General features: G+C 39.9%; 2 protein-coding genes across 2 annotated transcripts in view; both read right to left on the bottom strand.

The window, feature by feature from the left end:
- LOC143019772 (uncharacterized) overlaps nt 1-15,000 on the bottom strand; it is a 459,919-nt gene that overhangs the window by 249,509 nt on the left and 195,410 nt on the right. The gene's annotated exons all lie outside the window — the stretch shown is intronic.
- On the bottom strand, nt 3,941-5,455 carry LOC143019899 (uncharacterized). Its single transcript, XM_076175876.1, has 4 exons — nt 5,363-5,455; nt 4,816-4,992; nt 4,257-4,361; nt 3,941-4,150 (listed from the first exon to the last, which is right to left on the bottom strand). The coding sequence occupies exons 1-4, from the start codon at nt 5,453-5,455 to the stop codon at nt 3,941-3,943; spliced, it is 585 nt and encodes a 194-aa protein (XP_076031991.1).

The following is a 15,000-nucleotide window of genomic DNA, read 5'->3' on the forward strand; positions in this document are numbered from 1 at the left end:
AAGAAGTCGTCACCTTTGCGTTTTTATGCACTTTAGAGACTGTTGGGGCAGGTGACAGTCACTGCTGGGAATCGGAGAGAAATGCGGGATTCGAACCCTCAACTGAGGGTATGCGAGAACAGCGTGCTTCTGATGACGCCACCAGCGCATAATCGGCAGCGTGGGGCGTATCAAAGATATCGCACCAACTATGAACGGGCGATTTCCTTCAGTCCCGGGGGCAGTCTCGGGGTAAGATGGCGTCTTGATTACTGCTAGAGTAGCCTCTAGCTGAATAAAATCACTAAATGCTGATAGCAATGAAAGTTATTCATTTACAACCCTTTCTTTCTTCTTTTCCTGTTGACGTTTCCCATTTTCATATGGGGTCGCCATTCCTCGCTACTCGTTTCCACTAGTTTCGGTCCATCACCTGTTCCCCCTCCTCCAGATGTTTCTTCTTAAGATCCTCTCTCAGTCTATCCTTCCAACGCAGCTTGGGTCTCCCTCGCCTGCATCTCCCCTGTACCTCCATCTCCATCACTCTCCTTCCCACGTAGTCTTCATCTCTTCTCTTCACATGGCCGAACCAATGTAATCTCCTTTCCTGCGCTTTCGCCGACGCCTCCACTACTTTCACAGTACCGCGGATCCTATCATTCTTTATCCTATTCAGCCTCGTCACCCCACACATCCACCTCAACATTCTCATTTCTGCGACGTCCAGCTTTCTTATACATTTTTCAGCGTCCATGTCTCCGCTCCGTACAACAACGCTGGTCTCGCTACTGTCTTGTCCACCTTTCCTTTTAATCTGGCACTTATCTCTTTGTCGCGTAACAACCCTGATACTCTCCACCAATTATTCCACGCAAACTTGATCCTGTAGTCAATCTCTTTTTCTAGATATCTATATATATATATATTATATATACATATATATATATATATATATATATATATTATATATATGATACTGATGACCCACTTTCGGAGAAGAATAAGCGAAGATATAGAGATCTGTATATTTCGATCACTTACTGTGATCCTCCACCCGCCATGTTTTGGCACAGATATGTCGATGACATCTTTACGGTTTGGGACGATGAATGGGGATCATTCCAAGAATTTCACAACAAACTTAATCATCTAACGAACAACATTAAATTCAAGGTGGAATGGGAATTAGATCACAAATTACCTTTTCTAGATATATTAATAATAAGAAATGCGGAGTCATTGTCCTTCACAGTTTATTTGAAGCCCACATACACAGGGAGCTACCTACATTTCTTTAGCCACCATCCTGACAAAATAAAATATAGTGTAGCTTCAGGCCTATTCTTACGGGCTTTGAGAATTTGTAGCTCCCAATATTTAGAATTGGAACTAAATTCAGTAAAAAATCAACTAACTAAATTAGGATACCCGCCGTGGTTTTTACAAAAAGCTCTTAGCAAGGCCAAAATTAGTTTTCACAAAACAGATTCCCATTCCACCTTGAATCACAATTGGGATAATAGATGCATAAAATTGCCTTTTAACAAATCAATTAATGAATTGTCTCATTTGTTACCAAAGGAAAAGGTAAATTTTATCTTCAATTATCCCAACAATTTGTTCAGTAAAGTTGTCAATATACATCATAGATCCAAGAGTAATACAACTCCTGGAGTGTACAAATTACCTTGTTTAGATTGCAATGATGTATATTGGGGACAGACGGGTCGAGATCTCACTACCAGGGTTAAGGAGCACAAGAACTCTGTTAAATACGGACAGGAAAATTCCGCGGTATTTCAGCACGTCGCCAATAAAAACCACCGGATAAATTGGGACGATGCTGAAATAATTTACAAATCCAAATGTAGTTTCAGAAGAAAAATAGTAGAATCCTCCTTAATAAACAATTTTCCAAATTACAACATTTCCCATGGTCAATGGTCACCAGATTGTATTTCTTCTTTTGCTATAAATAAAATGTTACCATCTACATTAGCGGTGGACAAAAATCACCAAGGTCCATGCAACGCCGGACATGTGACCTGAGCCACCAAGATCCGAGCATGCGTGCCGGGCATGTGACCTGAGCCCCCGTCCCTTCTTGCTACCTCACTGTTTCATTATAAATACACATTGTTCTCTACTTTGTAACTCATATCTGCTGAAGAGGATCACAGTAAGTGATCAAAATATACAGATCTCTATATCTTCGCTTATTCTTCTCCGAAAGTGGGTCATCAGTATTATTTTACAAATGTGCTACGACATATCTTTGTTGTGATATGTATATATGTATATATATATATATATATATATATATATATATATATATGTATATATATATATGTGTGTGTGTGTGTGTGTGTGTGTGTGTGTGTGTGTGTGTGTGTGTGTGTGTGTGTGTGTGTGTGTGTGTGTGTGTGTGTGTGTGTGTGTGTGTGTGTGTGTGTGTGTGTGTGTGTGTGTGTGTGCGTGTGTGTGTGTGTGTGTGTGTGTGTGTGTGTGTGTGTGTGTGTGTGTGTGTGTGTGTGTGTGTGTGTGTTTATTTACTTGTTTCGTTAGGTAATTATTTAAGTAGTTAGTTAGATAATTAGTTAGGTAATTAGTTAGGTGGTTAGTTAGGTGGTTAGTCTCTCTCCCTAAATACTCACTTCCAGTTTGTTGCCACATTCTCCCCTTGTACATCTCATCACCTTACTTTTACCCATATTTATCTTCAACTTCCTTCTTTTAGACACCTTCCCAAACTTTGTCACTAACTTCTTTAATCCCTCTTCTAATCCTGCCACAAGTGCAGTGTCGTCAGCAAACAACAACTGACTTATCTCCCACTTTTCTCCATTTTCTTTATCTCCAGTTCCCAGCTCTCTACCTTTACGTTTACCTATCGCACCACCCCATTCATATATAAATTGAACAGCCAAGGCGACATAACACATCCCTAGACAATTCCCACCTTTACCTCAAACCATTCTCTCTATGTGTTTATAATTCTAACACAGGCTCTACTACTTTCGTAAATACTCTTGACTGTTCTCAACATCTTTCCTCCTGTCCCATATATCCTACCTACCCTGTCATAAGCCTTTTCTAAATCCATAAAGGCCCAAAAAATATCCATATCTTATCCTAAAGCTTTCTCAAAGATCTGGCTTACCACAAACATCTGATCCACGCAACCCCTACCTGTCCTATACCCACACCAATTAATCTCTCTTCATCCCCTATTCCTCTCAAAACACTCCCATAAGCCTAGCCAGCTACACTCAATAAACTGATCCCTCTAAAACTACTTCACTCACACATGTTTCCTTTTCCCTTGTAAAGTGGAGCTATACAGGCACTCCTACAGTCCTCCGGCACTCTACCCTCTTTTAGATAAACATTAAATAGCCTCACCACCCATCATCGGAGGGTCAGCCATGTACACTTCTCTACCTTGGACGCTCTAACCCAGGCGGTTACTACTTGGCACATTACACATTATAAAGGTTATGTGGGATATAGAATCTATTATCATATCAGTCTTCCTTTTTATTAGGAATACGAACCAAAACTAAACATATGACATCATAATGCACTCATCGAGAAAGATGATCTCTAAAGTGAAGTGGGTGACAATGATTCTGGTGATGAATTAATTGAGGAATGATTTCCTCCCCAGCCTATTGTAGTCATCAAATCCTCTTACAGACAAGGAAGGATTTCATAAATAAGTTATGAATATGAGCACTGAGAAGTTGTTCTTGATGGTACTAGTGTGAGCAATTACACTAATGTCAACAAAGACTTTCTCCAAGAAACGAAACAATAGAAGTGATAAAGAATTCAAATTAACGTCAACGTTAAACTCGTTTCAAATAGGAATAGTATTCTTAAAGTTCCCAAATCGCTTCGAGATAACAGTAATTGGACTAAATCTACGACACAACTACGAGCAGTCTCTCCACTTCCTTGCTTATTCTTCGTCGTCATCCTCCTCCTCTTCATCCTCTTCACTAGATTCGTCAGATTCGTCAGATTCGTCAGATTCGCCCTCCAGGGACTCTTCAGAAGACTCCTCGCTGTCTTCGTCAGAGTGTAAATCCTCGAGGTACTCAGCGAATCTCTGATAGGATTCCAGGAACTGCAGACGAGCCTGTTGGACCTCATCGGTGTAGTCTGGGGCCTGATGGATAACAACAAGAAATTTAGAAAAAGATACAACCATATCAGCTCTTCACAGTCACTTCGAGAAAATTTTCCTCGGACAAATGTGGGGAGATTGATAGTACCTGAGGCAGTGCGTCGCTCTGAGGCAGGTATCCGTCTTCTCCTGCATCGAAATTAACCGAAGTTTCTTGTCCATAAGGATCCACGAAGGCGAACGAGCCAATTACCTATGCGAAAGAATGAACATGAATACTGAATCAGTTTGATAGTTGCAACATTGAGAACAAACTGAATATACATACACATGTACTTATATGTATACACGCATATGTGTGTGCATGTATACATAGGGTATATATGTAAATAGATAAAAAATTGCAGTGTGTATATGTGAGTGCGTGAATGCGTGTGTGTGTGTGTGTGTGTGTGTGTGTGTGTGTGTGTGTGTGTGTTTGTGTGTGTGTGTGTGTGTGTGTGTGTGTGTGTGTGTGTGTGTGTGTTTGTGTGTGTGTGTGTGTGTGTGTGTGTGTGTGTGTGTGTGTGTGTGTGTGTGTGTGTGTGTGTGTGTGTGTGTGTGTGTCTGTGTGCATAGATGCGCTCTTTTTTGTGAACGCAATACTTCACTTGATCAAAATACAATTATATTGTAAATTATGTAGAAAAATGATGGTTTCAAAATACCTTGCCGTAAGTGTCACGTTCCTCTGCACGCTCCTGCTGGGGAAGAGTGAAGAAGAACTTGTAGACGCCGTCGTTTCCGTGGTGCTGGACCTCATGCTGGACGCCCTGGAAGGTGGAGAGCAGAGGACCAACAAGCTCCTCAGAGTCGTCTCCCATGGAAAGAGAGAACGCCAGAGCCTGCGAAGGAAATAGAACTTACATCAGCTTGAGTTCATTTTAAGAAAGTGATATATGAAAAATTACTTCCATTCTCAAACTTGTATATAAAAGTTTTATCATACCATTACGAAGTATTGCACAAAACAATGCATCTTGTTCGAACTAATGTTCACACTTAGTGGGAGTTCACTGCAGAAGCTGAGTCGAAGTGAAGACTCCTCAGCACCCTACCAATATATATATCCCAGCAGCCGGACAGCGGTCAACCCTTCGAGCGACCTTGTTAACTTTTCACTCCAATTTCTGGGTGTGGGCACGTCCCAAGGATGGACATGCTATCTATCCCCTCAGGACACAGTCATGCAAACCTGAATTTAGGAATGCTGACCCCGACACGCAAATTAAGGGCAAGGAGGAAAGGGTTGCGTGAGGTTGCTATATCGCTTTCGGTTGTCGAGTAACCAGGAGTGGAAGTGATCATTGTGTCTCACTTCTGGAGTGTCAACATGGAGTAGTATCCGAACTTCGACGAATTTGTTAGAGGGTTGTTTGGGGTAGCAAAGAGGCAAATGATTTCACTTAGATTATAATTAAGTTTTCGAACTTGGTTCTCGGGTAATATGTTAGTAATGGTATATGTATGATAAATTCTATGATAGGGTTGGGAATCGTTAATAGCAATGAGACGTGAGAATTGTACACTTTGCATTAGACTTCTAATTGTAGGTGAACCTGTTTCGTAAAGAACTAATAGACATGGTTCCAACACTACATACATGTAGCCATTGTGTGTTTGTGCGTGTGCTTGTATGTGTGTGAGTGTTTGTGTGGGTGGGTGTGGGGGGATCTGTGTGTGTTTGTGTGTTTGTGCGCGCGCGCGCGCGCGCGCGTGTGTGTGTGTGTGTGTGTGTGTGTGTGTGTGTGTGTGTGTGTGTGTGTCTTTTTGTTTGTTTGTTTGTCTTCACAAACCTTCACCGACGTTTCCAAGGAGAATTTTTTGTCTATCTTCTCTATATACTCGCCGCATATATAACAGAATGAGTCAGGGAGGTGTCGGCAGCCCCTTCAAGTCATGTGAAAATAAAGAAATATATGGAATCAGGAAATATGGATTTTATAGATCATAGAATTTAGAAAAAAAGAATATATATATATATATATATATATATATATATATATATAATATATATATATATATATATATATATATATATATTATATATATATATATATATATATATATATATATTTGGGGCTTAAGCAACATAAAAAAAGGGACTACAAACCAGGAACAGATTTTTTTTACATTGTTTAATAAAGGCCTTGTTATTTCTGTCTCATTTTCCAGCTTATGATACGTGTACGATGTTGATACACTATGGCTAACAGAATTGTAGACTTAAGGAATGCAGAGCTTCTTGTCAAATAAACAAAGGAAAATATAATTTGAATCTGTCAATGCAACGTTCAACTGGCTTTACTCTGGATGCCGCCAGGTGATTTCATTTAGTCGGAGGGAGGGGAGAGAGATTAGCCCGAGCCCCCCCCCAAAAAAAATAAATAAATATATAAATAAATAAATAAATAAATTGATAAATAAATAATGGCCGGAAAGAATATTGAAAATCTAGACATTTATGAAGGAAAATATCTGGTACAATTAGAATGGTTTCTCTCGTCTATATCATCTTGCTTACCAAACAGGAAGAGTTGATTATCATAAAAAGAAAAAAAAAAGTTCCTACCTTCGTACTTCCAGTGCCTCTATTTCGAAACAATTGTACTGAGGGTTCATACGGATTTGATTGCTCAATGGAGCCCTACAGGTCTTCAGGGTCACGCCGCCGGGTCCTTTTTTTGTGAATGGTAATGGGGTGCTGCTATGGTTGGGTGTTTACGATACTGAAACCATTTTCATGCCCATATTCAGCGTGATAATCAGGTGTTAAAAAGAGGATCATATCACGTGAACAAAGCTGAATTGATCCTACCATTTCAGAGGACATGTGGAAAGGTAGTTATGATAATCACAGACAAGGTTGTATCCTCGTCAGTAGATAAATATTTGTCTCGTGATCGTACTAGTAGCATTATCGATACTGTGGGGGTGAGGTGTCTACGCTGGGAGGCGCCGAGTAGCTACGGCCGAAGAAGTCGTCACCTTTGCGTTGTTGTGCACTTTAGAGACTGTTGGGGCAGGTGACAGTCACTGCTGGGAATCGGAGAGAAATGCGGGATTCGAATCCACAACTGAGGGTATGTGAGACCAGTGTGTTTACGATGACGCCACCAGCGCATAATCGGAAGCGTGGGGCGAATTAAAGATATCGCACCAACTATGAACGGGCGATTTCATTCAGTCCCGGGGGCAGTCTCAGGGCAAGATGGCGTCTTGATTACTGCTAGAGTATCCTCTAGCTAAATAAAATCACTAAATGCTTATAACAATGAAAGTTGTTTATTTGCAACCATTAGACTTTTTTTTTTTTTTTTTTTTTTTTTTTTTTTTTTTTTTTTTCCTCTCCAAAAATTTCCAGCGTTCTAGGGTGAACCTTGTCACGTGCTAAGTTCTGGCACGCGTCCCAGGTCCCTGATGAAGAATATAGTGGTCTAATCTGAAACCACAAGAAATTTTGAAACTAAGTATGAGGTTTGTAGAAAACGAGATCGAATCCCAGGAGAGGCATTTCACTATGTGCTATGATTAAATAAATATAATTAAGTAATCACACACACACACGCACGCACGCACGCACACACGCACGCACGCACGCACGCACACACACACACACACACACGCACGCACGGACGCACGCACGCACGCACGCACGCACATAGTACATGATTCCATGTACATGCATGTAAAAATGAACCGTTTCCTTTGCCCTAATTAGGGTTTTTGAAGCTTCACCCAAAAGGATTTTCGATACTTTTTTTCTGGACATTGTTGCACTTCCTGGGCTTTCTCAGTCTTCGGGCTTTATTTGCGTCGTAAAGAAACTGCTCTGACAAGGTTTCAAAGTACAGGAGAATGGTGACCATTTTAAAGGAAACAAAGTTTGTAGAACCTTTTGCCATTGAATGCTTGAGTATTGGAATGTTGCTGCTTCAATAATAACCAAAGTTACTGCGGTGTACTCTCCTTCCTCTGAAGCCTCCTTGGCTGTAGTTACGAAAGTAGCCCTGGAATGCCTGGTAGTTGGAGAGGTTCAGTGGTTGTGTATTACTCACGCTGCGCGCACAAAGTCTCCTGTATTGATCAGTGAAGCTTTGCAGCTGATGGATATAATGGCAGTGAGTGTTTGCGTGGTTCTTTCGCTGAGAAGCGCCACCACGTTGACTTCCAGATCGTCTTTGTCCTGGAACAGTGTTTCTGGAATCCTTAAGCTCTCTGGAGCTGATTTTCAAGCCTTCAGTCTTGCTTTCCTCCTTGACCTCTTGTGCGTTGATTTCTCGAGAAGAGGAACTGTCACCAGGCAAACAGTCCTCCTGAGGGTCCTTGTTCTTCTCCTGTGATGGGCTTCCTGGGTCTTCAAGAATTGGAGTTCGCTCTTCTTCGGGGCGCTGTCCCTCCACGCAGCCGCGAACCCAATTCCAGGCCTTCTGACACTTGGCCTTCGCCTCTTGAAGTCCTTGGGTCCAAGCCTCCCAAAGCTCCTTGACAAAGGAAATAAAAAATTCGAAAAACATTTTTGATTCTCGGGAGATCGCTCTGGACAATCTTCTTCTGTTTTCTGAAACTCCTCCTGTGTTCGTGCTTGAAAAACTGAACAAACCAGATTACGTTCCCATGTTCACTGAACACGTTCACATAAGCAATGACGTTTACCAAGGTCGTTCACAACATTTAAACGTATTCATGTATATTAGCGCTCATGCATATAGATACATATGAATACACAAAAATGACAATGAAAAGATAAATGAAAATTATACTCGTTGCATCGAAAAATGGCCGTTAGGGCGGAGCACTGGGAGTCCCCCTGTGTTGCCACATATAATTATTTTATAATTTTATCTTATTTAATAATTTTATTTTATTTTTTTATAATGTTGCCACATATAATTATATTATAATTTTTGTCACACACCACCACTGAGGTAAAAATCAAAGCAATGTTTTCTATACAAAGGTTTCGTTTCCTCGAGTCATAGACATGGCATAGGGACAAGAGAGAGCGACGTTGCCGCTACATCTATTCTCTGGCCCCGCCCCCCTCACACTGCATTCAGTGTGAGCCGTGCGGGCCGTGTTATCTGTGGAGATGTGGCAACACCGGGAAATCTCCTAATCCCGCCTTAGCGGTCACTTCTCGTTGCGCTGACTATAGGCTAAATAGGAATATTGCATCTTGTTTAGCACAAAGCATCATACGAAGAAGATCAAAATACAAATTATTCCCTGGCAGAGGGAACATAGATTCTTGATTAATTCTGAAAGAATATTGCCCAATTTGATATCATTCTGGTTAGAAATGAGATTAGAGAAATCATGCCCATCTATTCCGCCGTGTGGAAACATTCCGTACTGGACGATACTCATTCTTTCATATCTACTGCCGCTACAATATTCTATTCACTTGGACACGACCCTTGAAGTAATGATCGTATTAGTGGGTTGGGTCGTTCGTGTATCTCTCTCTCTCTCTCCCCCTCTCTCTCTTTCACTCTCTCTCTCTCTTTCTCTCTTTCTCTCTTTATTTGTTCGTTTGTTTGTTTGTTTTTGCTACTACGGAACTGCTACCTGATAAAAAAAAAATTCATTGTGTCTGGCACTCTCGGTTGTTTATTTGTTTTCTTGTTTGTTTTGGTCCTTAGAAATTCAGTTAGTTAATTAGTGAGTCAGGTAATTAGTTAGTTAATTAGTTGATTAGTCAGTTAGTTAATTAGTTAGTTAATTAATTAGTTAATTAGTTAGTTAGTTAGTTAATTAGTTAGTTAATCAGTTAGTTAATTAGTTAGTTAATTACTTAGATAATTTGTTAGTTAATTTATTGGTTAATTTGTTAGTTAATTTGTTAGTTCATTAGTTAGTTAATTAGTTAGTTAATTAGTTAGTTAATTAGTCAGTTAGTTAATTAGTTAGGTAATCAGTTACTTAATTATTTAGTTAATTACTTAGTTAATTTGTTAGTTAATTTATTGGTTAATCTGTTAGTTAATTTGTTAGTTAATTAGTCATTTAATTAGTTAGTTAATGAGTTAGTTAATTAGTTAATTAGTTACTTAATTAGTTAATTAGTTAGTTAGTTAATTAGTTAGGTAATTAGTTAGTTAATTAGTTAGTTGATTAGTTAGTTGATTAGTTAGTTGATTAGTTAGTTGGTTAGTTAGTTGATTAGTTAGTTGATTAGTTAGTTAATTAGTTAGTTAATTATTTAGTTAATTAGTTAGTTAATTATTTAATTAATTATTTAGTTAATTAGTTGGTTAATTAGTTAGTTTGTTTTGAATCGCATTAATGTAGTACAGCAACTACTGCATAATGAACATTGGTTCAATATAATTTCTTTCTGGATTTCGTGGTAGCCTACATAAATGGAAAGTTCTTAGATGTTCTTAGATTACTTCTAATATAACTAGAATTATTTTAGTATTTTGTCAGTAATAATCGTCATTTCTATTCCCTGAGGCACTACAACACCAAAGAGGTGCAATCGTAGGGTAAAGGACAGATTTAAGAGGGTTAGGAGAATAGAGGCGGTGTTTGAAATAAAAAAATAAAAAAATTCTCTGAGTCTAGATTAGTCTCCATTCACAAAATAATGCTGCGTGGTTCTGGTCCGTTGGGGTGTCATTAAGATATCGAGGGCATAAATCTTTTGCAGTCTACTCATACTAGGAGACAACTAGTTCTCATGTCATGTTATCACAACACACCAACAATGATCCTTGTGTTATCAGTGTTTCATATTGTCTTATATGATATAGAATAAAACGTAACTTCAATATAGGGTGTGCCAACGGGTTCTAGGCATTTTCTACGTTTCAATTTTCAAAACATTTTAAAATATCAATCTCGGGGGGAGCTAGTGTGTACTTGTATATAAAAAAATCCTGTCTCTATGTATTCTGATGGCCTTGTACCTCCATGTTATTAGTTCATCAAATTGAGTCATCTTTTAATAAACAGAGGATATCAAAATACTGCCTTAAATTCATATTTTGTTACTGTTTTCGATTTTACGTAGATAAATTTCCAATATTGCAATTATTAAACAAAAATACTTTTCACACACCTTCAACAAATGTTTGCTAAAAGTACGCAACCATTGATTTCTATGGGGTCCTGGGCACACGTGGATTACGTCTCGAGAGGCTCCTGGATTTAATATGCAGTCTAAGTGTTACGACCAAAAGTCTGTGATCGGTCCCAAAGGAATTCAGTCACCCAATAAAACCTTCACTCCTCCCTTTCCCGTCCTATGTGCACCCAAGTATCTAAAGCTACCCACTTCCTCCAGTCTTTCTCCCTTAATACTTACTTCCAGTTTGTTGCCACATTCTCCCCTTGTACATCTCATCACATTACTTTTACCCACATTTACCTTCAACTTCCTTCTTTTAGACACCTTCCCAAACTCTGTCACTAATTACCTTAATTCCTCTTCTAATCCTGCCACAAGTGCATTGTCGTCAGCAAACAACAACTGACTTATCTCCCACTTTTCTCCATTTTCTTTAACTATCTCCAGTTCCCAGCTCTCTACCTTTACGTTTACCTCTCGCACCACCCCATTCATGTATAAATTGAACAGCCAAGGCGACATAACACATCCCTGGAGAATTCCCACCTTCACCTCAAACCATTCTCTCTATCTATTTATCATTCTAATACAGGCTCTACTTCTTTCGTAAATACTCTTAACTGTTCCTAACATCTTTCTTCCTGTCCCATATATCTGCAAAACCTCCCACAGTGCCTTCCTGTCTACCCTGTTATAATCCTTTTCTAAATCCATAAATGCCCAAAAAGTACCCTTACTATTTCCTAAAGCTTTCTCAAAGATCTGGCTTACCACAAACATCTGATCCACGCAACCCCTACTCGTCCTAAATCCACACCAATTAATCTCTCTGTTCATCTCCTAGTCCTCTCAATCAAAAGACTCCCATAAGGCTTCCCAACTACACTCAATAAACTGATCCCTCTGAAACTACTTCACTTACACTTGTCTCCTTTTCCCTTGTAAAGTGGAACTATGCAGGCACTCCTACAGTCCTCCGGCACTCTACCCTCTTTTAGATAAACATTAAACAGCCTCACCACCCATCATCGGAGGGTCAGACATATACAGAGAACTCTATATTCATTCATATATGACACTAAATACCTATCAGCTGTTCGGACAGTACTCACCTGGGTCATAGATTTGAAATGGATTATTCTCCATGCCCGGTATGAAGGTCTCAGGTCATTCTCATTGAAATGCCCCTTGATACTTCAAGAATTCCCACTGGCACACCTCTATCCCTTTCCCCCCATGACATTTTCATAGCACTGTTTCCAAGTCCTGTATCAGTCTAGGTTCCCAGCAGTCTTTCAACACAACTTGTCTCTACATTCTTTAATGTTTATCCACCACTCCTCGACCTTGGACGCTCTGCAATGTACTCGTCGACAGCTGTAAGAGTTTCACCTTTAAATGTAAATCACAGTTCTCTTCAATGTCCTCAAGGGTGCCAAGTGCTTCGAATTGATTGGAGACAGCTTCGACATACTCCTGAGCGCACACATCATCCATGTACTTTGCCTGGACTTGATACACAATTTGAGTATTGCTATACATTAAACGACTCTTTAAGCTCATACACACACATTGGAAAGAACATATACTGCAATAAGAGAGATGAACAGTCATTAAAAAATAGCTGTTGCCTTACTTGAGTGCTTTGAAGCTGGAGAATACGGATTTCCAGGAAGTTGTTGGGCAGCAAGAAGGTAAAGTATTTGACTTGAATTGTAATTCACTTTTCCTTGTATTTGGCCATTGGTTAATGTAGTTTAGCCTCATAAGGATTATACACTCATCAGCAGAATAAATACTATAACTGTGGGCTGTAATCGGCTTATTGAAATCGTGATTCCACACAGAAACAAACCCAAGACATATACCCTAGGAAGACCCTATTGATGTAGCTTGACCATTTCACCCTTTCACGACCCCATTCACCACGTAGGCTAACGTAGGGATCGTGGGAGAATATATGCACCCACTACCTTGGCATTGCGGGGAACAACTGTGGTGTGTGCGGATTCGACCCAGGCGGTTACTGCTTGGCACATTACACATTGTAGAGGTTGTGTGGGATATAGAATCTATTATCATATCAGTCTTCCTTTTTATTAGGAATACGAACCAAAATTACACATATGACGTCATAATGCACTCATCGAGAAAGATGATCTCTAAAGTGAAGTGGGTGACAATGATTGTGATGATGAATTAATTGAGGAACGATTTCCTCCGCAGCCTATTGTAGTCATCAAATCCTCTTACAGACAAGGGAGGATTTCATAAATAAGTTATGGATGTGAGCACTAAGGAGTTATTCTTGATGGTACTAGTGTGAGCAATTACACTAATGTCAACAATGACTTTCCCCAAGAAACGAAACAATAGGAGTGATGATAAAGAATTCAAATTAACGTCAACGTTAAACTCGTTTCAAATAGGAATAGTATTCTTAAAGTTCCCAAATCGCTTCGAGATAACAGTAATTGGACTAAATCTACGACACAACTACGAGCAGTCTCTCCACTTCCTTGCTTATTCTTCGTCGTCATCCTCCTCCTCTTCATCCTCTTCACTAGATTCGTCAGATTCGTCGGATTCGCCCTCCAGGGATTCTTCCGAAGACTCCTCGCTGTCTTCGTCAGAGTGTAAATCCTCGAGGTACTCAGCGAATCTCTGGTAGGATTCCAGGAACTGTAGGCGAGCCTGTTGGACCTCATCGGTGTAGTCTGGGGCCTGATGGATAACAACAAGAAATTTAGAAAATTTACAACCATATCAGCTCTTCACAGTCACTTCGAGAAATTTTCCTCGGACAAATGTGGGGAGATTGATAGTACCTGAGGCAGTGCGTCGCTCTGAGGCAGGTATCCGTCTTCTCCTGCATCGAAATTAACCGAAGTTTCTTGTCCATAAGGATCCACGAAGGCGAACGAGCCAATTACCTATGCAAAAGAATTAACATGAATACTGAATCAGTTTGATAGTTGCACCATTCAAAACAAAATGAATATACATACACCCATGTACTTATGAATACATTTACACGCATATATGCGTGCATGTATACATCAGTATATATGTATATAGATCAATCAAAATTTGCAGTGTGTATATGTGAGTGCGTGCATGCGTGCGTGCGTGCGTGTGTGTGTGTCTGTGTGCGTGTGCGTGTGTGTATAGATGCGTTCTTTTTTGTGAACGTGATACTTAGCTTTATCAAAATACAATTACAGTATATTAGAAATTATGTAGAAAAATTATGGTTTCAAAATACCTTGCCGTAAGTGTCACGTTCCTCTGCACGCTCCTGCTGGGGAAGAGTGAAGAAGAACTTGTAGACGCCGTCGTTTCCGTGGTGCTGGACCTCATGCTGGACGCCCTGGAAGGTGGAGAGCAGTGGACCAACAAGCTCCTCAGAGTCGTCTCCCATGGAAAGAGAGAACGCCACAGCCTGCGAAGGAAATAGAACTTACATCAGTTTGAATTCATTTTAAGAAAGTGATATATGAAAAATTTCTTGCATTCTCAAACTTGTGTATAAAAAATTTAACCATACCATTACGAAGTATTGCACAAAACAATGCATCTTGTTCGAACTAATGTTCACGCTTAGTGGGAGTTCTTCTTAGACACGATGTCACTGCAGAAGCTGAGTCGAAGTGAAGACCCCTCAGCACCCTACCAATATATATATCCCAGCAGCCGGACAGCGGTCAACCCTTCGAGCGACCTTGTTAACTTTTCACTCCAATTTCTGGGTGAGGGCAAGCCCCAAGGATGGACATGC

The sequence above is a fragment of the Oratosquilla oratoria genome, chromosome 38 (genome assembly GCF_046742065.1).
Source record: "Oratosquilla oratoria isolate Oo_2021 chromosome 38, ASM4674206v1, whole genome shotgun sequence".
Classification (NCBI taxonomy): domain Eukaryota; kingdom Metazoa; phylum Arthropoda; class Malacostraca; order Stomatopoda; family Squillidae; genus Oratosquilla; species Oratosquilla oratoria.

Coding starts and splice junctions, on each gene's coding strand:
- LOC143019899 (XM_076175876.1), bottom strand. CDS start 5,455: ATGATCACTTCCACTCCTGGTTACTCGACAACCGAAAGCGATATAGCA. Junction 4,993..5,362: donor CCCTTAATTTGCGTGTCGGG/GTCAGCATTCCT, acceptor TTTCCTTCGCAG/GCTCTGGCGTTCTCTCTTTC. Junction 4,362..4,815: donor AACGTGACACTTACGGCAAG/GTATTTTGAAAC, acceptor TCTTTCGCATAG/GTAATTGGCTCGTTCGCCTT.